The sequence below is a fragment of the Pseudochaenichthys georgianus genome, chromosome 11, assembly GCF_902827115.2.
Source record: "Pseudochaenichthys georgianus chromosome 11, fPseGeo1.2, whole genome shotgun sequence".
Lineage (NCBI taxonomy): Eukaryota > Metazoa > Chordata > Actinopteri > Perciformes > Channichthyidae > Pseudochaenichthys > Pseudochaenichthys georgianus.
Window position 1 is genome coordinate 10,783,037 of NC_047513.1, and position 24,271 is coordinate 10,807,307.

General features: G+C 42.1%; 1 protein-coding gene across 2 annotated transcripts in view; it reads left to right on the forward strand.

The window, feature by feature from the left end:
- The first annotated feature begins 2,489 nt into the window (after positions 1 to 2,489).
- clcn1a (chloride channel, voltage-sensitive 1a) overlaps positions 2,490 to 24,271 on the forward strand; it is a 53,951-nt gene continuing 32,169 nt past the window's right edge. Inside the window, exons 1-11 of one of the 2 annotated variants that reach the window (XM_034094621.2) lie at positions 2,490 to 2,772; positions 18,572 to 18,869; positions 18,947 to 19,078; positions 19,367 to 19,495; positions 20,343 to 20,476; positions 20,886 to 20,960; positions 21,106 to 21,184; positions 21,427 to 21,552; positions 22,405 to 22,489; positions 22,697 to 22,798; positions 23,143 to 23,227. In XM_034094621.2, coding sequence (XP_033950512.1) covers positions 2,722 to 2,772; positions 18,572 to 18,869; positions 18,947 to 19,078; positions 19,367 to 19,495; positions 20,343 to 20,476; positions 20,886 to 20,960; positions 21,106 to 21,184; positions 21,427 to 21,552; positions 22,405 to 22,489; positions 22,697 to 22,798; positions 23,143 to 23,227 — 1,296 coding nt within the window. In that variant the 5' untranslated portion in view covers positions 2,490 to 2,721. The remainder of the gene's footprint in view (positions 2,773 to 18,571; positions 18,870 to 18,946; positions 19,079 to 19,366; positions 19,496 to 20,342; positions 20,477 to 20,885; positions 20,961 to 21,105; positions 21,185 to 21,426; positions 21,553 to 22,404; positions 22,490 to 22,696; positions 22,799 to 23,142; positions 23,228 to 24,271) is intronic. The other variant, XM_071204802.1, reaches the window with a different exon arrangement.

Below are 24,271 nucleotides of genomic sequence, written 5' to 3' on the forward strand. Positions count from 1 at the left end.
CCGCCGATGTTAGGGCTATGGGCCTGTAGTCGTTGAGCTCTCTGACTGGTGTCTTTTTGGGGACAGGAATGATGGTAGCCGTTTTCAGACAGGATGGAATGCAAGCTTGTGACAGGGACAGGTTGAATATCCTGGTCAGGACCCCTGAAAGCTGGTCAGCACAAGCTTTGAGTACTTCTCCGAGTACTCCATCGGGTCCTGCGGCTTTTCCAGGATTCACAGACTTCAGCGTCTGCTTCACCTGATGTTCTTTGAGAGTGAGAGGTGGTATGGAGCTGGTAGTTTGCAGGGACAGAGGCAGAGTAGAAAAGTGGGGGGGTCTGCTAGCCTCAAAGCGGGCAAAGAAGTTGTTTAGTTCCTCTGCAAGGTGGGCGTCAGCTCTAGTAGTGCCAGATGTTTTGCCCTTATAGTTGGTTAGCTGTCACAACAGGACTTAGAAAAGCTTGTCCATGCTTTTATCTTTAGTAAAACCCCGCTGCAGTCAGCATGTCGTTGTGTCCCTGGGCAAGACACTTGTGGGGATTGCCCACAGTATTGAGTATGTAAGTCGCTTTGGATAAAAGCGTCTAACAAGTAACATGTAATGTAGTAGACTCGACTACTGCAATAGTGTATTCACAGGGCTGACAAAAAAATCCATCAGAAAACTGCAGCTGATTCAGAACGCTGCTGCACGTGTCCTCACTAACATTAAAAGAGTGGATCACATCAGTCCGGTTCTGAAATCTCTACATTGGCTTCCAGTCGGCCAAAGAATTGATTTTAAAGTGCTATTGCCAGTTTTTAAATCATTACATGGTTTAGGACCAAAGTATATTGTTGAACTCCTACATAATTACGAGCCATCAAGGTGCCTCAGGTCTTCTGGGGCGGGTCTGCTATCGGCTCCGAGAGTAACAACAAAACATGGAGAGGCAGCATTTAGCTGTTATCCCCCGACACTTTGGAACAAACTACCCAAATCATGCACGTCCGCAGAAACGCTTACTATTTTTAAATCGAGACTAAAAACATATCTCTTTGCCGCTGCTTTTAATTGAGCTGATCATATTCGAACTACAGTATGCCTTTTAAATATGTATTGTATACCTGTGGTGTTTATTTTTATTATGTTATTATCTTTGCTTTGTAATGCCTGTTGTAAAATGCCATTATGTGTTTTTACTGTATGTATTCCTAAAAAGTATTTTAATTTGTTTTGTAAAGCACTTTTAATTGTCGCGTACAGAAAAGTGCTATATAAATAAACTTGCCTTGCCTTACAGCCAAACTTGACAGGCTCTTCTCTGTCATTGTAGACCGCGAATACCTCATTCCTTCCGTCTACTTGGATCCGAAATGCTTCTCGTTTTGCGCTGTCCCCCCGTTCAAATGAAATCGCCGGCTCGCGCCAGGGCCGGGGGAGGGGTTACAAGGCGCGTCTTGTGCTGCATTCACTTGCACTCGGACATTAGAGATTTTCTCTCATAAATGACCGATGAGCCACAACTTTTCTTTCAAAACAAAGCTGCCAACTGGGGTGGCAGCTGGGGTGGCTAGGCATTTTTCTGAGGTGGCAGCTGCCACCCCGTGGAACCGCCACTGTTGTCGAGACATTCAAGATAAACGCTAGTAGATCAAATAAGATTAATCAGTATTTAAAGCTTCTATTGTATGGTAACCGTGCGATCATTTTTATTTACTGTGTTCATGCTGGCAAGATATAAAAGAAACGGACTCCGATGCTCTTATCACTTTTCTTTGAGCCAAAGGCGTGACACTGGCGTGCATGTGTGTAATTTGTATTTTTCACGTGCTGCATCACCCTTCACCCTCTTCCCTTTGTAAAGTCAAGCTGCTGACACACCCAGACTCTGACATCACTTTGTCAGGTTTCAACATAGCCATTGATCTCTATCCATCCAGACCTAAAATGTTTCACAAGTTTAATGGACTCTCATTTACTGTTCTGTGTGTTTCCACAAATGTAATAGCCAGTGTTTGTTTGTTTGTTAGCCATTTGTCTAATTGCATGTTCATTTAGACAGACACTGATGTTATGACTGTTACATTTATTAGGTTGAAAGCTTTTGCCTTTAACTCTGTTGGTTTGTACATGTTATAGCTCTGCAGTTTGTTTTTGTGAAAGGACATTTGTTTTTGTCTTTTCACTTGCAAGCAGGATGTTAACTAAAAGGGAACAGAATAAAGACATGTTTACTGTCCCCAACCAGCAGAGCAGCCGGTAGGAGTTGCTAGTGCAACAACAAACAAACCCTAGCTTAGTACACAACAACAGTGTATTTGTGTTTGATGGAGCTCCGTCTCATCTAAAGCTGTGCTGCCATGGATTGACTCCTGTCATTTCAATAGTAGTTTATACCCAGTGTTCCTTAAGAAGTTCAGCAAATAGTATTTTGGACAGTATTCGGATTCACTTCGGCATTTAGTTTTCTGCTTACTTTACTTCACAGAGGTGAGCCGTGAGCTTGGGGCATGTAGGGGGGAACCCCTGCTGGAGCTAGTTTCCACCATGTAAGAATGCGTGAGAGAGTGCGAGTGTGTTTCTGTGGGGGTCCATGCGTGTGTATGTCTATCCCGGTGTGGTCCTGCAGCATGTGTGTGTGTGTGTGTGTGTATGTGTGTGTGTTGGAGTGTCCTGGCTGGGTGTTCACCTCGTCCTGGTAATGCTGAGACAGACGGGGAGCGGGTGGGTTTATTTTTGGGTCAGTGACAGTGTCAATGGCCGCAGATGCGTCGGAAAGGAAGGCTCTGAGATACAAGCAAACCCTGGTCAGTGTCCCTCTGTCATTCCTTTAAGTGCTACTTTTTCTCTCTGTTTCTGTCTTTTTATGTCCATCTGTTCATCTCCACTGGCACGCTTAGTTCTCTCTGTTATGTGGCCACAGTCTCCTTCCCTGAATCCCCCGTGTCGTTCTTGCATGACGCACCTGTTTTGGTAGTGCGACCTTTACGTATATGCATGGATGGAGCCGCTTTCTCTTATTGTGTGTGAGCCTGTAAAATATTCAGTTCAGTGTTTGGGAGCTGTAGACAGGCGGAAGACCAATTAGCTGATGTACAACAACAGGGTCACACACATGGTCACACAACAGGTGCTTAAAAACTGTGCACCTCCTTCACCCCTGAACTTGACACACACACACACACACACACACACACACACACACACACACACACACACACACACACACACACACACACACACACACACACACACACACACACACACACACACACACACACACACACACACACACACACACACACTATGTTGCTGTCTTGCTGTTTCCTTCTTTCCTGGCCCACCACCTGTTTGCTAACCTTTGTGTGCTTCGGTTCTTAAGCCCTGGTTGGTCTTAACACATCTAGGCCTTTCTTCTGTGCTATGTGCAACACAATATATTAATATTTTGTGTGTATAGTTTCCTTCCATGTACATCTTTGTCCATGTACACTGCATGTGCTTTAATGTCTTTGCATGTTTGCTTTTGTGTTTATGGCCCGGTGTGTATGGGCCATATGTGTATGGTGTGTGTTAGGTGTTCTGATCTTGTGTGTTCCACAAAAGGGAAACCTGATCACACTTTGCAGTGGTGTTAATCTTCTCCTGTCACACAGTAACATGTATGTTTTTGGACAAGATGGTGTGAAGGTTGTGTCAGAACATCTGGAGGATTGTCATCATGGGATGTTCTGTTATTAGAACACAATTGTGAAAAAGTGAAAGAAAATGAAATGAAAACTGAATTACACTCCAGATTAGCCAGCGACATTTATTTTTACAGAAATGTGTCTCTTTTGTTTGTTTTCAATACTCTGAATCAGTACTCACAATACAAATATGGTAAAAGGCAATAATAGAGCTCTGATTATATGCGTAGTGTAAAAGACCTCCCCAATACAAATGTGTTGTGAATGATAGTCATCATCATCATCATGTTGATTGGCTGGTATGTGAGGGCTGGTGGTCATGGTCACCACTAGTGTTAATTGGTTGTTGAAACCCTATGCCTATGGGCAGTCCAGGATGTGCAAAGTCATTTAACCTGTGTCTGTGTGCGTCAGTGGGTATTTGAAGACCGTGTTGGATGGGGAAAGCCTTTTGTTTGATGCTATCGCCCTTGGGAGCAGAGATTAAAACAGGAATTTTGTGTCACTTATTTTTATTTATTTTTATTTTGAGTGCATCACCCAGAGCTGTGTGATGGGCTTACATTAAACGAAAATGAGGTGAAGGTCAAACTCTGCCAGTAAAGTTAGCATATCACATGTCTACAGCTATAGAGGGTTGGCAGTCATGTTTAGAATGTATGGAGTAAAACACTTCTCTATTTAAAAAGACCTACCTATGCATTACGTTTGACTACAAAATGCATTAACATTCAGCTGTACACATGTACACACACCGATATATGTATATCAATTTGTACACAGGTTTCCCATTATGTTTAGAATCCAGTTCAATTACTTCAATCAGTTCCTGGATTTACAGTAGGCGTTTGCTATATTTCCACATGTGTGTGACCTCTTCAGTCCGACTTTAGCGTGGCCTACCAACAGCTAAAGCCCTGACATTAGCAGCAAGTTGCTCCTACAGAACATTGCAGTGTTTGAAACTAAAATCAGTCGGACAATCTGTCCCCAGCTCTAATTAAGACTGCAGAAGTGCCTTAGAGCAACACACTAAATCCTTCCGTAGGGCATTTCACTGTACGTGACTCTTCACCAGCTACATACAACACGCTGTTGATGATTTGTAGTATGTACTACAAACACTTTAGAAAGGACATTGGTGGAATACTGGGAAACTCAGCTGTTAGTTTGATCAGTTTATACTTTCTGTCTATAAGTCCGTAAGGGTCTTAAAGACAGCTAGAGGGACAGCGTGAGAGAGAGACATAGGAGAACCTAAGATATGAAGAGGCATTGAAAGGTACACTGATGGTTAGTGAAGGAGAGAGGTGTGGGAAGTGTAATGGGCAATATTGGATCACACTGGGACTAAAATTAGCCCAGAGTTGTGTTTCACCGCAGAGAGTAGGGGGCAACTGAGGAAAGAGGTAAGTGATAAGTGCAGAGTAGAGTTTCACTGTTCAAGTGGGAAAACTGGAAAGTGAGGTGGACTGAGGTAAAGGTGGAAGAGTGTGGCCAGGATTGATGTCTGACAACATATCATGCTCTCTGGTGGTCATGTTGGCTGTCCCACCATCCAGGGCCACATAGCAGGGAACAGCTGATCGCATTTCTTAACATGCAGTGTGGATGTCACTGTCGACCATTTCAAAACGTAGGATGTTCAATTTATGTGAATTTGGTGAATCAATCACTCAAAATACTTTATTAATCCCAGGGGAGAATTAGATTTTGTGACAGTTGCACTATATTAGAATACAATAAATAAGTATTTATATAAACACAAATTGAAGTAAAAATGTGCAAACAAGGTTGTATCAGCCACAGGGAAACGGGGTCATAGGCGCTGTGCCTAAGACCCTAAGACCCTGTGTCTGAGGCACAGGATTTTGTCAGATGTATTCTGATGCAGCCCTTTTTCCGTAAAGCACATTAAACTACACTTCAGTTATTCCATCTGACTCCTGGCCAATACCGTTAACTTTACCATTATTAGCCAGTGATCTTATGACACCGCATGTATATCCTTTTCTCCAAACATCTGAACTAAGCCCTCCTCCTTCGTCTCTTCGGTTTACCCTGCATCCCCTTTGTCCTTCTACAGATTCAGTGGGGATATCCTTTTTTCCGACGACCATGCCAGCAGGCTTTAGCACTATTAGTTTCTCCCTGGTGTAAACAAGGCAGCCAGGAGCAACTGCAACTGCCTGAATGCACGCTTGGTGCATGCGCAGTGTGCTATACCGCAGGCAATAATTAGGGGAACATTTGAGATGTCACATTGTATTACAGGTCATACCATCACAGATCAGTTATAGTTCATTTATTATGATTTTCACAAAGTGTTAAATTGTTATTTAGGGTAAAAGTGACGGGCCTGCACACGTCTCTGTCTGTATGTTTGTCATACAGCTGTTGCAAAGAAAGACATTTCTGTGTGAATGAAACAATGTTGTAGTGATGCACTTGCAGACATGAGCTTTCAGGACATGTCAGGAATAATGTCGCATGAGAAAATCCTCCATTCTAAGAATGCATTGAGCACCTTTTTTGAAGGGTCTTTTTGTGCTAAATGGTAAGGAGAGTTATTTCCACTCACGCATGCACAATTCGTACGTGCTTCTTGGCCGTCGGCTGAAGTCTTTGCGGTGTGTTCCAGTGCGACACATGGCCAAGACGCAGAGACGCGAGGCGACACAACAGTCGGGGGTCCGTCTGTGTCAGTTATTTGGTGTCAGCTTGGTGTGTCCGGGCCTTTAGATCAGTGGTTCCCAGTGTTGTGCTAGTTACTGAAAACCAGTAACTAGTTACCATTACTAGTTACTTCATTTCAAAAGTAACTCAGTTACTTTACTGATTACTTACACCAAAAAGTAATGAGTTACTGTGAAAAGTAACATTTTAGTTACTTAAAAAAGGGCTCCCATTATATTAATGCCCTTATAGCCTTCATCCCTTCAGTACTGTTATTGCATTGGAAAATAATACAATCTGTTGATCAACTTGACATGCATTATATGCAATCTGGATAGCATCGATATTAGCTGGCTTTCCCTTTTTGTATATTCTTTCTCCAGGTAGTTGGAAAAAGTTTTCCGTTTCATATGCCGTGTGCCGCCCGGACATGCTATCATGCTAACTAGCTCCCTGAAAGCGGGTGACTCCACTGTAGCAACAGCCTGCATGTGTTCTACAACATACCGTGCAATGGCTTTATCGACTTTTCCCTGGCTAGCAGTCCCTCGGTTAAAATCCAGCCGCTGTTGCTTCGGTGCAGGTGCAGGTGGAGTGGCGTCGGCTGAGTCTCTGTGGTCTTAGCTACTAGCTTCGTCCCAGCATGTTGTTTTTGCAGATGTTTTAAGAGATTTGAATGACTGGTTTGGGCAGTAGATAGGCTCTTTGACCCGCCAGGACACAACTTACATTTAACTAAAACGTTCTTTTCTTTGTGCTCGACAAAAGTGAAATAGTGAGAATATCTCCAGGTGGAGAAACTAGACTTGAGCTCCGCCGCCGCCATGATAGTCTTGTTAGTAAACAACACAAACACGCCCACAGCCCGTCTCCGCATGAGACACAGGACGTATTTAAGTACATTTACTCAAGTACTGTACTTAAGTACAGTTCTCATCTCTGTTCGCCTGGCTGTTGACTATATAAAAAAACTAACGGAGTAACGGAGTAACGCACCATGTAGTAACGGTAACTGAGTTACTGAATTTAAAAAGTAATGCGTTAGAGTACTAGTTACTGCCAAAAATAACGGCGTTACAGTAACGCGTTACTTTGTAACGCGTTAGTCCCAACACTGGTGGTTCCCAACCTTTTTTCCCCAAGAGCCCCCCCAAATGACTCCTGTTGGAAGGGCCGCCCCCCCTCCACACACACACACACACACACACACACACACACACACACACACACACACACACACACACACACACACACACACACACACACACACACACACACACACACACACACACACACACACACACACACACACACACACACACACACACACACACACACACACACACACACACACACACCACACACACACACACACACACACACACACACACACACACACACACACACACACACACACACACACACACACACACACACACACACACACACACACACACACACGTAATTAAGGAGCACTATTGGAGTGACTTTGATGGTTATTGGACTCAGGATTAATTAATTTGGATTCCCGCTGTATGAAGAAATTAAAGGACGGCACAAGTGGAAACAATTCACAAGGGGATTAAACTGTTTAAAACACATGCTCAAAGTAAGCCGGATTTTGCCGATGTGTTTATATGGATTCAAAAGTCGTAAATAATCTAAATGGAGGAGACCGATCTGATCGAAGCAACTGTGACAAATAATCCAACTGAAACCTGCATGGACAATAGCTATGTTTTAAAAATGCGCTTATCCAGCAAAGCCTGGTTTGGACACTTTATGGGCTGAAGAAACATTTACAAGGCTTTTAGTGACAATCATGTATTGAGTTATAATTATATGTACAAAAAAAAAAAGAAAAGTCTAAATATAATATTTGGCCTCAAATCATCTTATTTCGAGCACACACAGGACAAGCTGCTACGTACTCCGCCACGTCTTTCTTCATGGCTGGCCACCAGAACCGCTGTTTATTTTTTATTTTTTTGACCGGGACAGTGCACATTGATTTACATTTCTGTAAATGCGCCAGAGTTAGCCAACAGGCTATTTTTCATCTGCAGTCCCTGGACAGAAGTTGAAAGTCATCCTAAAAACAAAAATACATATTCACAAAGCAGACAGATAGCAACAGGTCAAGGCACATGTGTACAAACAGAGCGTTGTAAAGTGCAGATTGTGTGAGTGTTGACAGACCTGATTTTCCACTAACCATGTTTTTAGATTTAGATTTTGTTTTGTTCTCTAATCGTTACTGGGATTGAGTTCCACTGTTGTGCAGCTTTAAAAGAAAATGAAGATTGGCTGAATGAACTCTTCGTTAATGGAACAACGCAATCTCCTCTTGTTGCAGCTCTTGTTGACCTAGTTACAGGTGTGCGTATGGTGATAAAATGTCTGAGGTCAGGTTAGGCCGTGTATTATTTTGTACATGAGGCAAGTATTTGCATATCTAATTACATTTTCCCAGCTCAACAAGTTGTATTTTGTGAGTATTGGGCAATGATGAGAATAAACTGATTTCTTATCGACTAGTTTAAGTGTTTGTTTGTATAATGATTCCAGGGGTTTAAGAGTGGTTTTGCAGGCATGTGACCAGGTTGTTAAGCAGTAGGTGATGTGAGATAGAACCATAGTACATGTACATCAGAGCCGCCTCTGTTGACATGCAGTCTCTGGTAAACCTCAAATTTGACAGACTGAATTTGACCCTGTTGCAGACCTTTTTCACCTGAGCCTTAACATTGAGTCTTGAATCAATTAAGACCCCCAGGTATTTGTACTGTGAGACCACCTTTAGCCTCTCCCCGGACACAAACACATCTGGCTCAACGCAGGAGGACTTAGTTTTGGTGAAGAACATACAGTGTTACTGACATTTAGTTGCAGACAGCATTGCTCCAACCAAGCTGTTACATTAACCATCATCTTGTTCGTCAGTTCATTAGCCACTTGTGTCGGACTGCCTCCGTGAACATAAATTACAGTATCATCAGCATACATTTGGATGTTTGTGTCAGGACATATCGATGGTAAGTCGTTTATATACAATGAAAATAACAATGGACCCAGAATTGACCCTTGTGGGACACCTGTGGACAGCTGGAGGTTAGATTATTGATTATTCTGTACTCTGACATACTGAGAACGGTTGAACAAATATGATTCTATCCATGTAAGTGTTTGTGTGGAGAAGTTAGTGCTGGATAGCTTAGATATGAGTGTTTTGTGATTAACAGTGTCAAAGGCCTTCTTTGAGTTGAGAAACACCACCTTTATCCATTTTGGATTTGATTTGTTCTGTGAAAAAACAGTTTGCTGTTTCTGTAGAGTATTTAGCCCTAAAGCCAAATTGGATGCAGAGAAAAAGCACTGTTATTCAGATGGTTAATAATTTGTTCAGCTACAAGTTTTTCAACAACTTTTGATACTGTAGGAAGGATACTAATTGGCCTTTAGTTATTAGTAGACAATACATAGGGTCTCCACCTTTAAAGATTGGGATAACTACAGCCGGCTTCCAAACATTTGGAAACATTCCTTGACAGAAAGAGAGGTTGTTGATATTGGCAATAGGATAAGATTTCATCAAGGGCCACATCAGCATTATGGTTGCACTCAAAGGTCCGGTTGTAACTTTAAGACTATATAAAAATACTAGGGCTGTCAAACGATTACAAATTTTAATCCGATTAATCACAGCTTAAAAATTAATCATGATTAATCACCATTCGAACTATGTCCAAAATATGCCATTTATTTATGTGTATATTGTTGTGGGAATGGAAAGATAAATGAAAGAAGGTGGATATATCCATTTAACATACAGTATCTATGTTTATTATAACATTTTTCTGCATGTCAAAATGAAAGACAACCCACACACCTATCAATCATCAAACCGTGGGGTCTTAATTCATTACGTGTTGATTTCTATCAACGGGGGAGTACTTCAGGAAAGTCGACAGAGAGGGGGGGGCGCTAGTGGAGTACTTCGTGACCACAGAGTGTGAACGTAGTGATCAGATCAGCTGTTTTAGCGCAGTTCTCCAGTGAAGGGGGGAGTCTCCCTCCGCAGCCGGTTGGCGTAGTTTTGGCACAATTCCGTTGTACAGACCGACGTTAACAGCAGCCCTGTCTGTGCACACGGAGACCGACTCTGTCGTCCGGTGATCGAACCGCCTTCTGCAAAAGCTTCACAAGTACGTCGGTACGCAAATGCGCTTCGTGACACAAGTTCGTGACGCATTTCAGATTACGCACATAACCTGCGTACCAGTTATGTGCACCCCTGTACTACAGCAAAAGTATTCTCCGTCGGGACTTCCTGCAACAACACGACGCCGTTATCTTGATTCTGATTGGCCAGAAGACATTATCAAAGATGTTCTATTGAGAAGTCGATCACTACGTGACAAAAGTTTTCAAAACCGTGGCTACTGAATCAATCTTACTAACTGCTGTGCAATTTACTCCGCGAGTTGGCAGACTTTATTTTGCTTACTTTAACATCATTTTTCATGGTGGGGCTAAGCCATTTCTTGGTATGGGTGTAGCCTACCCCAGCCATACCCTGGCGCTGCCACTGGTGGCATGTATGGGGCGGGCCATTCTGCACATGCGTTAATTGTGTTAAATATTTTAACTAGGGCTGTCAGTCGATTAAAATATTTAATCGCGATTAATCGCATGATGGTCCATAGTTAATCGCGATTAATCGCAAATTAATCGCACATTTTTGATCCGTTCTAAATGTACCTTGGAGGAATATTTTTCAAGTTTTTAATACTCTTAACATATGAGTGGACAGATATGCTTTATGCTAATGTTTATTATCATTTGAACAATGACAAATATTCTCATGAATATTAAACACAACAACCTCTGAACATTACAAATATTCGCCTCAATTCAACCTGGAACCTCTCATACAATAATACAAAGTGTGTGTGTGTGTGTGTGTGTGTGTGTGTGTGTGTGTGTGTGTGTGTGTGTGTGTGTGTGTGTGTGTGTGTGTGTGTGTGTGTGTGTGTGTGTGTGTGTGTGTGTGTGTGTGTGTGTGTGTGTGTGTGTGTGTGTGTGTGTGTGTGTGTGTGTGTGTGTGTGTGTGTGTGTGTGTGTGTGTGTGTTGGATCGTTGTGCAACTCAAGGCATATGCTCGAACGGGAGCTGCCTGGACGCTGCAATCATGTTGCTGCAATCATGAGTGTGCTGACTTCTCGTACAATGTCCCACTGTCTGGCTTCCTGCATAAAGTCAAGTGCTCGGCGCAGTTGTGTGGATAGAGCGCTCCTCTGTTTTCATTTAAACAGATAATATAACAAATAATTGCAAGTCTCTTCAGTAAGAATGTCACAAAATGATTTAAAAAGAAAAGCCAAATTCTGGAAAACCAAAAAAAGGAAGTGACATTTTGAAAAGAAAATCTAATTCTAAGAAAAAATGCACATTTTTAAGAAAAAAAGTAAAATTTTGAGAAAAAGGTCAAATTTGATGCATTGTGGGACATGTAGTTTATGGGTAACGTGCATGTAACCGTATAATAGACACATTATATTCTTTGCAAGCTCTTGTGGGGCCACATAAAATGAAGTTCCGGGCCGGATTTGGCCCCCGGGCCTTGAGTTTGACACCCCTGCTTTAGATGGTTTAAGGGATTTAATTACTCTTTTAACTTCTGCTTCAGTTGTGTTTCATAAGTTGAAAGCTGGCTCCATTGTATCAATTTGACAATGACGTGTGCAGTCTGGAGAAAAACACTGCAATGTTAGCAACAGAATCAATAAAATAATGATTTAAAACTTCAGCTACATCGCCTTGAGTGTTTATAAGCTTACCATTTACTTTAAGTTCAAACTGTTTTATGTTGATTACCAGTTAATGTTTTTAACTGGTCCCAGATCAGTTTCGAATTATCTCCTGCCTTGTATATTATAGTTAAAAATAAATCTGCCTTAGCTTTCCTTAATTTCTTTAAAACTTTATTCCTAAGCATAGTAAAATGACTTCTGTCATGGCTTAATTTAGTCTTGATTGCAGTTTTTAAGACTAGATCACGTTCTTTCATTAGTCTGAAAATATCCTCATTTATCCAAGGGACAGTGTGTTTGTTATTTCTATGCTTGATTTTGCAGTTGAAGTTGTTAATAGTCCTCTCTAACACATTTTACTGTCTTCTTCATGGTCTATTCCAGGCAAAATGTCTTCCCATTTAATCTGTTCAACAGCATTTGTAAAGGTCTCATATTTGTTTTTGGGGATTCCACAAGATTCATATTACCTGACGGAAGGGCTAAAACGCTTATTGGTTAGTTTCCTGGCGACTAAAGTCATATTGTGGTCAGAAAGACCAGTTAACATAAAATATTTAAACATTCTTTCTAGTCTGTTACTAAATATTAAGTCAATTTGAGTGCTGGTTGAATTTGTTATTCTTATAGGTCCGCTGATCAGTTGCACAAGGTCAAAATAATCAGTTATCTGTTTTAGATTATTTCTGGCCGATTTATCCTCCCAGTTAATGTTAAAATCACCCATTATAATAACTTCTTTGTTGAAATGACATTCTCTTAATAACTTAACATTTTCATTAAAAAGATTATTTGAAGATGGAGGCCTATAAATTACAATCAGAGAAAATGACATTTGTGGTGACAGAGTTATATTAACACCGATAGTTTCCAATACTTTACAATTTGACCTCTGTATTTCATTGCAGGGAATACTGTCCTTGACATAAATCATAACCCCGCCTCCCTTTGAGCCGCGTCTATCTCTCCGGTAAATGTTAAAACCCGGTACGTGAAAGGCTGCTGTGGGGGCGGACTCATGAAGCCAGGTCTCGGATAAACACAACAAGTCTAAATTGGAGTCCATTAAAAGATGATGGACTTGCTCACTTTTAGATTTGATGCTTCTTATGTTCAGATGTCCCCCTAAAAGGCCCGATGGCTTAGCTTTGGGATCCCAGACTGTTCTTGAGTTATTGACGGTCTGAAATAAATTTCGGTTCAGGTTCTTTCTGATTGCCGGGTTTACCTGCTTCCTGTTTACATTTGGAGTGTTAATGTTTCCAAATGCACATGGATTATCACAGCCAGAGAAAGCGTTGTTTTGAGTGTCATGTGGTGGTAGAGCAGCGTCCCCCTCGCCCCTCACGGTGGTCCATCGTTGTCGGTCAACCCCGAACAGCGAAAAGTTGTATTGTGTGTGCCGTGTATTGTGATGTTGGCTTCAGTGTGGCTTGGACCAGGACACGGATGAATATCTCCAGATAAATGGTCTGTACTTATATAGCGCTTTATCCATTCTTTAAGACCCCTCAAAGTGCATACTTTACATACTACATGTCGTTCACACAGAGCAGTGTATGTTACTCTAGGAACTAACATGCATACACATTCACACACCGTTGTTGGCCATGCCATCGGGAGCAACTCAGGGTTAAGTATCTTGCCCAAGGATACACCAACATGTTGACTGCATGGGCTGGGATCGAACCCACAACCTTCTGGTTGAAAGACGACCGCACTTCATCGCAGCCACAGTCGCCACAGATAGCAGCAGACAGATTGTGATGATCAGTGCGTTGCTTTGTTGAAGTCGAGTTGGTGGATTAGTATTTTCTTTCAGTGGTTTGTACAGAGACGGGAGAATGAGAGACACTGCGAGAGTATGCTTCCCATGTCCAAAGTTGCCATGATTTTGGTTAGTTTGCTGGTGCAGCAGATCAGCATTGTTTGCATATATGTTTTGTAGCGGGTTGATGTCAACGGGTCTTAAGAAATTCGAAAGTAATGCATATATTAAGAGAGCCGTGACTACACATGCCGATGCCATTTTGAATTCCTTCACCCTATGATCCTGAACATGGTCCTTTTAACACCAGGATGGCACGAGAGCACAGACGTGTGAGCCCAGTGGATGACCTTGGAGTGGAGGGAAACAGGAACAAACAACAGGTTGTTTGGACACTCGCTAGGTGCCGGGTTCAACACATTTGCTTGTTTTACGTCTGACTCTACTTGCCAGCAAAACGCTCCGACCACACGGTTTAGTGGAAGGATGGTCTTGGGCTCTACGGCAAGTGGTTCTGGGTCGTAAAGGCGAGACAGAGCATCAGGTTTTCGGTTCTGGGATCCGGGACGAAAAGAGAGTGGAACCTACTGAAAAATAGTGTCCACCTGGCCTGGCAAGAGTTGAGGCGTTAAGCTTTTCTAATGTACTCCAGGTTTTTATGGTCTGTCCAAACTAAGAAAAGTTGCCCTGCCCCCTCTAACCAGTGTCTCCATACCTCGAGGGCTGCTTTTACAGCTAACAGTTATTTATTTCCCACATCATAGTTTTTCTCTGCCGTTGTCAACTTACGCGACAGGTAGGCACACGGGTGCATCTTGTTGTCCTCCACAGATCTCTGAGACAATACTCCTCCAATCCCCTCATTGGAAGCATCGACTTCGACCACAAACTGGCGCTGGGGATCTGGGATGGTGTGTATGGGAGCTGTGGTGAACCTTTCCCTGAGGCGCTGGAAGGCGACGTCAGCCTGGGGAGTCCATTTGAAGGGAACCTTAGGAGAAGTAAGAACATGCAGAGGGGCAGCAACAGGTCTGAAGTTTCTTATAAACTTCCTATAGAAGTTTGCAAACCCAAGAAACTGCTGGACCTTCTTCCTGGAGTCTGGTGTTGGCCACTTGGAAACTGCACTGGCTTTTGTAGGATCCATCTGTGTCTGATTTGGTGAGATTATGTATCCTAAAAAAGACACCTTTTCTGCGTGGAACTTACATTTCTCTGCCTTGACATATAGTTGATTCTCAAGCAGTTTCTGCAGAACCTGACGGACATGGTTAACATAGGATTCAGAGTCTGGTGAGACAAAATATCATCAAGATACACAAACACAAAAACATTCAAAAACTCCCGCAAAACCTCATTCACAAAAGCCTGAAACACAGCCGGTGCATTGCACAGTCCAAAAGGCATTACCAGATACTCATAGTGGCCACTCTGAGTGTTGAATCCTGTCTTCCACTCATCCCCCTTCCTTATTCTAACCAAGTGGTATGCATTTCTTAAATCCAACTTGGTGAATACAGTCTGAAGTAGTTTGAATGCAGAGGACATGAGTGGCAGAGGATAGCGGTTCTTTACCATAATGTCATTGAGAGGACTGTAGTCTATGCAAGGTCTCAGAGACCCATCTTTCTTTCCTACGAAGAAAAACCCCACCCCGGCTGGTGAAGATGAAGGGCAGATAATCCCTGATTTGAGTGAGGAGGAGATGTAGTCGTCCATTGCTGCTCTCTCTGGTCTTGAGATAGAATAAAGTATTTCTTTGGGAATGGGAGCTCCCGGTAGGAGATCAATGGGACAGTCAAAATATCGGTGAGGAGGTGACATGGCTTTCGATTTGTTAAAGGCTTCCTTTAAATCGTGGTAACATGGAGGTACTTTCTGTAAATCAGGATAATCTATAATAATCCAGGATCAGTTGGTGCATTAACAGGCCTTGAATTTGTACACCTGTTAATACAATCCTCTCCCCACCCTTTAATTTTCCTGGAACGCCAGTCAATGTGGGGGTTGTGGGTCTTTAGCCATGGAAAACCCAAAATAATCGAATGCTGAGCAGATTCAAAAATGTGGAACTGCATAATTTCAGTGTGGTCCTTATGTACAGTAATCTGGATGGGTTCTAATGCACTGGCGTTAATGGGCGAGATAGAGGAACAGTTTTTATCTTTAGCTGTTTGACTATGCCCCAGTCCATAAGACTTTCGTCAGCTCCTGGGTCTATTAGCACCCCTTGGTCAATGTCCTGATTATTTATGAAAATGTCTACCTGGGTAACGGGACGAGGAGGAAAGTCTGTGGAAAGTTTGCTCACCAGCGCCCTCCTCTTGGACAGGAGTCGAGTTGGTGATCCATCTGGCCACAGTAGAAGCAGCAGCCCTCCCGCAGACGGTGCTGCCTCTCCTCCAGAGAAAGCCTGGTTCTACCCAGGTGGCGGTTGTGCTGGCGCATCTGAAGAAGTCTTCTGCTGGCTTCTGTAGCGAGGAGTGGTCAAATATGCGACTCGTGGTGTCTATAAAGTTGGATAATGAATAGCATAGCTCGGAGTCTCTGGACCATTCTGCAGTAGCCCAGGCTGCAGCTCTTCCCGTTAAATGGGACAGGATAGACGCCACTTTAGCATGGTCTGATGAAAAAGCCCCTGGATTGTGTTGAAAATGCAGATCGCACTGCACAAGGAAGGCTCTGCAGTTGATGGAGTCTCCGGAGAATCTCTCCGGAAGAGCCAGCCGTAATGAAGAAACAACCTGGATCGGTTTGACAGCGTCAGCAGGATCCTCGACAGGAAAGCAGTGGATGACGTCACCGGAGGAGTAGTCTGCAGATGAGCGATTAATTGATGCATGTGATCCGTCAGCTGTTGTATCTGTGAAGAGACGGAATCTTGGAGCTCGGCCTGGCGTCCTACAAGCTCTTTAACTCCTTGGCTGATTAAGCCCAGCTGTTCCTCATGGTGAAAAATCCTCACGCCTTGGGCTGACAGGGCGGCGTGAAGTGTCTTTGGGTCGGCTGAGTCCATTGTGGTCGGTTCGTTCCGTCACAAACTTGGAAACACAAGGAAACGGAATCAAATGCACGACCCGCCAGACAGAGGTAAAGTATAAGTAATATACTTTATTTCCAAGATATGTATACAAAAAATGATCGACACTCTTAACGAGGTGACAAGAAAATCGGTTACTACATGAGGAACAAAATGTACAAAGAGTTTCAGGAGCATGAATCAGGCTTGAGACAAGATATGAAATCGCTGGTAAGCAGACTACTGGCATGGAGACAGGACAAGACGAACTGACACAAGACAAAGGAAGGCTGGGGAATTTAAACAAAAGGTAATTGGCACAGGTGGAAACAATCAGGGGCGGGGGTGACGCTGATGAGAGCGGGAGACACACACAAGGATAGGGAGTGAAGGGACCTGGAATGAAATGCAAAAGGTGAGTACCAAAATAAGACAGGAAGTGGGAGACAAGACAAAAAATGATTAAACATGACTGAACTCAACACTTTTGACGGGACACAACAGTGTGTTAATCCATCTATCCATCAATCTGCCTGCATGAACCTGCTAAATGAGAAGCTGTTGAAAGGTTACTGCATAGATGTCCAAAGGGTCATCAACAGACACAACTTATCAACTCGTCAGTTGTATTCCTGGAGTTCTATTGTCTGCTGATGATGTACCAAGAATATATATGAGCCCCGGTCTGACATTTTTGGCACAGTGCTGGAATAATTCATGCTTCAGTAGTAGATGAATATCTAATTTGTGACAGATTGGGAATGATGAAATCAACTCAAGGTTCTTAGAAGGAAAAAGTACAGCTCTCACATAGCAAATCTATCATTTGTATGTATGGGTAAGAGATTCATTCTTTTTTTTCAAATTGTGATTTATGACTTCAGTGACCCCTGGTGTCCCACATGTTACTATAGTTGTCAAGAGGACTTTACACTACCTAATATATACATTACAGTTACCAAACCACACCAACAGATCCTTTACAGCAGTTACCAGTAAAAACAGTAGATGCATGAATATATACAATGCAATACCATGATACTTCATTATTGTTTCTTGCATCACAGCTGCGCGATGTGCAACACCAACAAGGAATAAGACAGTATGTTCAAGACCCTTTAAAATGTATTAGATCTTGGACTTCACTCAGTATTTCACTCGCTGGACATTGTATTTCCGTTTTGATGTTCACATTAGCTGATCAGGACATGGTTAGGGGCAGAGGCAGTGTGTTTTTGCATTTCTGGTTGACTCATAGTTTTTTGGGGAAAACTACAGAAAGGAGTTAAGATAAAAGCAGTGCAAGAGGGCATCTCCTACTGAAACAGATAGTTGTGCTCGTGAGAGAGAGTTTAGGATTGATCTCTCCCGCAGATGTCCAAGGCAAATTTCATGGAGTCTGTCCAGAGGTGATAAATCTAGAAGCAGAGCCCATGTTTCCGCTTCCATTAAAGCTGTTTGGGTCAACACGTGGTCCTGTCTATTTTTGACCTAGTCTCTTCTCTACCAGTGTGCCAGAAGGAGAGTACTACACTGTTCATTCTCACTTTCACAGGAACTACCTGTACATGTTTATGTCTGATGAACGAATGCTCGACATTTTTGCACGATTTGTGGAATGATTAATGGATTGGTCGACAGCTCTATGGGGAGTACCAAGAGAACCAGGGAGGCTCCGGGAGACGGGAGGCCACACGCCTGCTGACTGAGAGACAGATCAAGAAACATGGAAACCACCCTCGCAGCCACGGCAGAACAAGACATGGCCGACGTAGCCACGGTCAGAATGGAGATCACAGCAGACATCAGCTTGGCTATTACAGCAGGCAGAGGAGGCGTCAGTCCGCCATGGACGCAGAGGGCGAAGAGCAGGATCAAACTGCTGAACCCGACCCCACGTCCTCCACGAAAAAGAAACGCTCCTACTCAAAGTGTAGAGGTGAGCATCCCTAGGAACAACAAAAGAAGGTCAATAAACTTTTACTACTACTTTGTTGTGGTTTTTGGTTTTGTCAGACTGCATAGCACGGGTGCAGCGATTCCTGGTGACCAGGTTGGGTGAAGACTGGATCTTCCTCATTATGCTGGGCATCACAATGGCGCTGGTCAGCTGGACAATGGACTATGCCAGCACAAAAAGCCTGCAAGGTAAGTCTATAAAACCCAGAATGCATTGCAGATCTAACAGAGTAGAGTAGAGGCCAAGCTGGAGCAAAATAGCTTGGATATTTGCATCTTTCTTTTCTTCTCTGAATTTTGTTATTCTTTGTTTCATAACTTATTGACCATCTTCTGCATCTATCTTGCATTATTTGTATTTCTTCCTAAAGTGCAGCTATTCATTAATTTATTTGTAGCCATTGTTCTTTTGTTTATAATTTCCCAATTTCACCCCTTTTTTATCACTTCCTTTATCTTCCTTCCACCCACCTTCAGCCTATAAATGGATTTATGGGGAGCTGAAGGGGAAAATCGCCTTGCAGTACCTGGCCTGGGTTTCATATCCCCTGATCTTCATCCTGTTCTCCTCCCTCTTCTGTCACCTGGTCGCTCCTCAGGCTATTGGTCTGTAGCCCAGTCCTCCTTATGGCTGTGTTCTCTGCGCTCGTCTACCTATAGTTTATGGTCAATTACCTCTAAATGATGACTGCATATTAGACAATGTACATTTAGTCTGCAGCATCACATATTGGAATAGTCATCTCAGCTAATCAGTGAAATGAGATGCTGTAGCATTTTATTGAAATGAAACCCTGTGGCGTTTATCCCTTCAGGGTGCATTATTCAAACTGACAAGAATGTTCTTTATCTAATAGGTTTATTACTTACTATTTTAAGCAGGTGTAGAGAAAGTGCTTAACATGGGATATTGCTTCTTTGTCCAACATTTCACATGGCTGCTGCTATACAGTCGCTGTAGAGTCAACGGGCATTTTTTTTTCAAATGTGGCTGTACAGCTGTGGGACATGGTAAGCTTCAGACTTGGGCTGTCAAAAATAATGTTGTTTAATCAAAACACTCCAGTGAACGGGACAGTAAATAAATAAATCAACTAGGAAGTAAAAGACTTGACTCGATGACTTAATTACTTGTATGTGTGTTTATTTAATGCTTTCAGTTTAAATATAAAAAATATCCAACATTGGCAATGTTGTCAAACATCGTTCAGCTTGGCCTGATATCACATTTATCTCTATTTAGTTAAAGTGATGTTGTGACCATAGTACTGCTTGTTGACGCTCCTACAATCAAAAATAATGTTCTTATTCTTATGTTTTTTTGGAAAATATACTTACATTTTAAATATTTGTTTACAGGCCTTCTCTACACAATTTTGTATTCTATAATTCAAATGATTCAATGAGTCCCCTGTTCCCCTCCAAACAACCTTTTGTTCCCCTTGTGTCTCAGGTTCTGGCATCCCAGAGTTGAAGACCATCCTGAGAGGCGTGGTGCTGAAGGAATATCTAACTCTCAGGGCCTTCGTTGCTAAAGTCATCAGTCTGACGGCTGCCCTGGGCAGCGGGATGCCTATAGGCAAAGAAGTGGGTCAACCACATTTGTATCATTGATTAAGTAACTAATCTCTTCCTGTATGAAGCTGTCAGAATATCAATGTGCATTTCCACACAATTGTCATCTATTTATTTAAAGGAAAGTAGAACAAATATTAAAAGGTTGAAAATGGTTTGCCCCTGCTTATACGTAGTAGATACCTGTTCGTCTGTCCTACATATTATTCATCAGTATTCACAATAATAGCTGCATCAATCAAAATGATAATACATCACAATACAATGTAATCCAGGTAAATGTGCAAAATGGCTTCAACACTCCCTCTACCTTTTTCATTTAATTCAACCATCAAGTGCGTCTCTCCTCTGGTTGTTGGTATTGTACTGCACACACTGCTATAAAACGTGTTTGGATGAACTGTACTTCATGTCCTCTCAGGGCCCGTTTGTCCACATCGCCAGTATCTGTGCTGCCGTTCTCAGCAGGTTCATGTCCTTCTTTTCAGGAGCTCAGGTAAGCTGATGTTAAGAACATATTGAATTTTCAAGCAACTGTTACCTGTGATTATAATACAATGTGTACTGTATGTATACTCATCTATATGTCATCTTTCTGTTCTCTCAATCCTCCCTCCTCTTCCTCCTCTCTGGATCAGTAGAATCCATACTGTTACACCGACATCCTGACAGTGGGCTGTGCTGTCGGGGTGGGCTGCTGCTTTGGGACTCCACTTGGAGGTACACAGTCTTCTCTCTTCTCTGTGTCTCTCTCTTTTGCACATCCCACATCTTCCCTTATTTGTATATACCCAGTACATTTAAATTGTAAGCTATGTTCAAGGGGTTTAACATTTCCTTAAGTATCAACAAGAGTTCCATTTCACAGGAAAGACCAGGTAGTTTTACATGCCCCTTTCTTGCTTTTTTTCAGTTCCTGCCTGTTTGATTGCTGCATATTTCCTTGTTGTCTTTTCCACCAGGTGTGCTCTTTAGTATCGAAGTAACATCCACATACTTTGCTGTGAGAAACTACTGGAGAGGATACTTTGCTGCTACATTTAGTGCCTTCATATTCCGAGTGTTATCCGTGTTCAACAAAGATGCAGGTACTGGTTGGAGAAAAAGTTTTCATCATTTTGACACTTATTTTAATGTTGTATTGGTGTGTGAGATACTGGCCAATATTTTGACATGTTCTCTTTATCAAGCAAGCACTAGAGGGCGCCCTTACTTCAAAAATGAAAACGCACATCATTTATTTACCAAATTGACAATGCCCTCTAATATGAAGCAGAGCAGTATTTTATTACCTGATATCACCCAAGGGTCCTGAAGGAATGTTTAAGTGACTGCTGTGATCAAAATTGAATACGATGTTACTGTGTAATACACACTCAATCTATATATTAGTAGTAACAAGAATGTCACCAGCTATTGTATGCAATATATAGTCATTACCACCAGACTGTCAACTCAAGTGTCATGTGTTCCTTGCATTACTTGACTGAATCAATCAAACTGTTACTGGCCCTAACCTCCGTTAAATATAAAGTGTTTATCACAAATGTAAATCTACATGACCTCTTCTACTAAATTGAATATATTCTCATAACTATTTTAAGTCAAATTAAACTGAATAAATAATTTAGCGCACTCAATTTTAGTAAGTAAGAATGGTATGTTAGTTTATGATTTCGAACAGACCCACACTCACACTAGAACGACCTTGTAATGCAAGGAAGTTGATCAGTGCCTCAGTAATACAGAGATGGTTGAAAATATTTGTTTAAATGTCCCTTTAAAGAAAATACGACAGCAGCCGCTGCTGTAAACCAATAACTATTGACAATTCTATCTAATAATCTTTTTATAATATTTGAGTCAAAGTACCTATCGTGTACTTTGATCACTAAAAAGTGATTGCATGAATGTCCTCTCTCTTGTTTCTTGTTTTGCAGTAACCATCACTGCTCTGTTCAGGACAAACTTCCGCATGGATTTCCCTTTTGACCTGCAGGAGCTGCCTGCCTTCGCCATCATTGGGTGAGTGGCTGGATAATGGAGACAAAGGCGTTCATGGCAGCGTCTTTGTGTGTGTGCTTTATGCAAATGTAGCATTTAAAACATTGAGAGTCCAATTACTGGTTCACCGTTTACCTCAAGGGAGGAAATGGAGAGACGTGCTGTATAACACACAGGCATGAACAAATGAATTAACTTGGCTAATGTGGAGTTCATTTGTTTTGGCAGGATCTCCTGTGGGTTCTTGGGGGCGTTCTTCGTCTATCTCAACAGACAGGTGGTGCTGTTCATGAGGCGCCCCAACGCCATGACACGCTTCCTCACCAAACAGTGAGTCTTTGCTCAAAACGCTTGATATACATTTTTACATTTGCTATAATTGAATTGGTTAAAGGATGCTTATGGCATAGGATTTTACTAGTTACGCACTTAATCTACATTGACTGATGCCAAATCAAAATTAAATATGAATTAATTATTGAGTTTATATACAGTGTATTATATGCTTTAATATTATTGGCAGCTAATCCTAGGTTTATACTGAATTTACAGTTTGAAGTATTTGTATCTATTAATTGCATTTTTCCTTGTAAATGTAGTGTTTGAGTCAAAAATGTTGTTAATGAGAAATAATCCGTTATTATTTACATTCAATTTTCTTCTGTTCCCCCCAGCCGGCTGATTTTCCCTGCTGTGGTAACACTGGTCATCGCCACCCTGACCTTCCCACCTGGGTTTGGACAGTTCATGGCAGGAGAGGTCAGAGATCATATCTTGTTATCCCACATTTCAGTCATTCAGACAGGGAGACCACCAGGAAGTCGTCTTTTGGTCAGTCTATCAACATACAGCACCAGGAAATGCCACCCAAAGAAGCAATTATCAGGAGCTAGGGATGTCATGAGAAAAGTCAATACCACGTTTCTGGACACAACACAGTACCCGGTTTGGTACATTAGCGTAGGAGCTGTAGTGCGCTCTGGGCTTGTGTCTAACTTAAATTGTGGAATTTCATTAGTATATCTACCAGTACATTTGTGTTATTTTGAAATTGTTTTAATGCAGAGTATGCCTGCTTTCAAACAATACAGATCAACGTTGTGCTGTCCAGTATCCATCTGCAGGCCATGATGAAAAATATCCAGAAAGCAAAATGAGCAACATTATTATATATCATGTTTGATGTTATTGGATTCCTTCAGTGTGAGGCATCATCACAGAGCTGTAGACGTAATAAATATAAGCCTGCTGTGTTGAATTTACGGAAGCTACATCACAGGATCAAAGCCTATCGAAGTTCAAACTGTGACCTACCAGCTTCACAGGGAGACACCAACATGAACATTTCCCTTGTGCAGCTTTGAGGGGAACAACCACAGCCTTTGATCTGGCAGTGGTAACACCAATTAGTATTAAAGAATTGAGAAATAATACATTCATTTAAATCTACAGGGCTGTTTTAACACGGTTTGCCGAAAGCCTCATTATCTTTCAGTGTTTGGCAAAGTGTGACAACGAGCTAGATAAAGTGTGTCACCAAAATGATTCTAATAATTGGTATTAGGAAAGGAGCTGTAAGCAAGAACCAAATCTCTGCTTGAATACCCTGAGCACCATCAGCTTACTAATATGCATATGTGGCCTTACTGTGATGTCAGTGCTTATCCTTGATTGGATGGCTTGTTCCCTTTTCCGTGAACAACTGGCGTTTTAAGGTGAAAGCTCTCACAGCTATAGTTATAGATGTGTAGGGCAGCCCAATTTGGAAAAGAGGATCCGTACCTCACAAAGTTGTTTTATTAA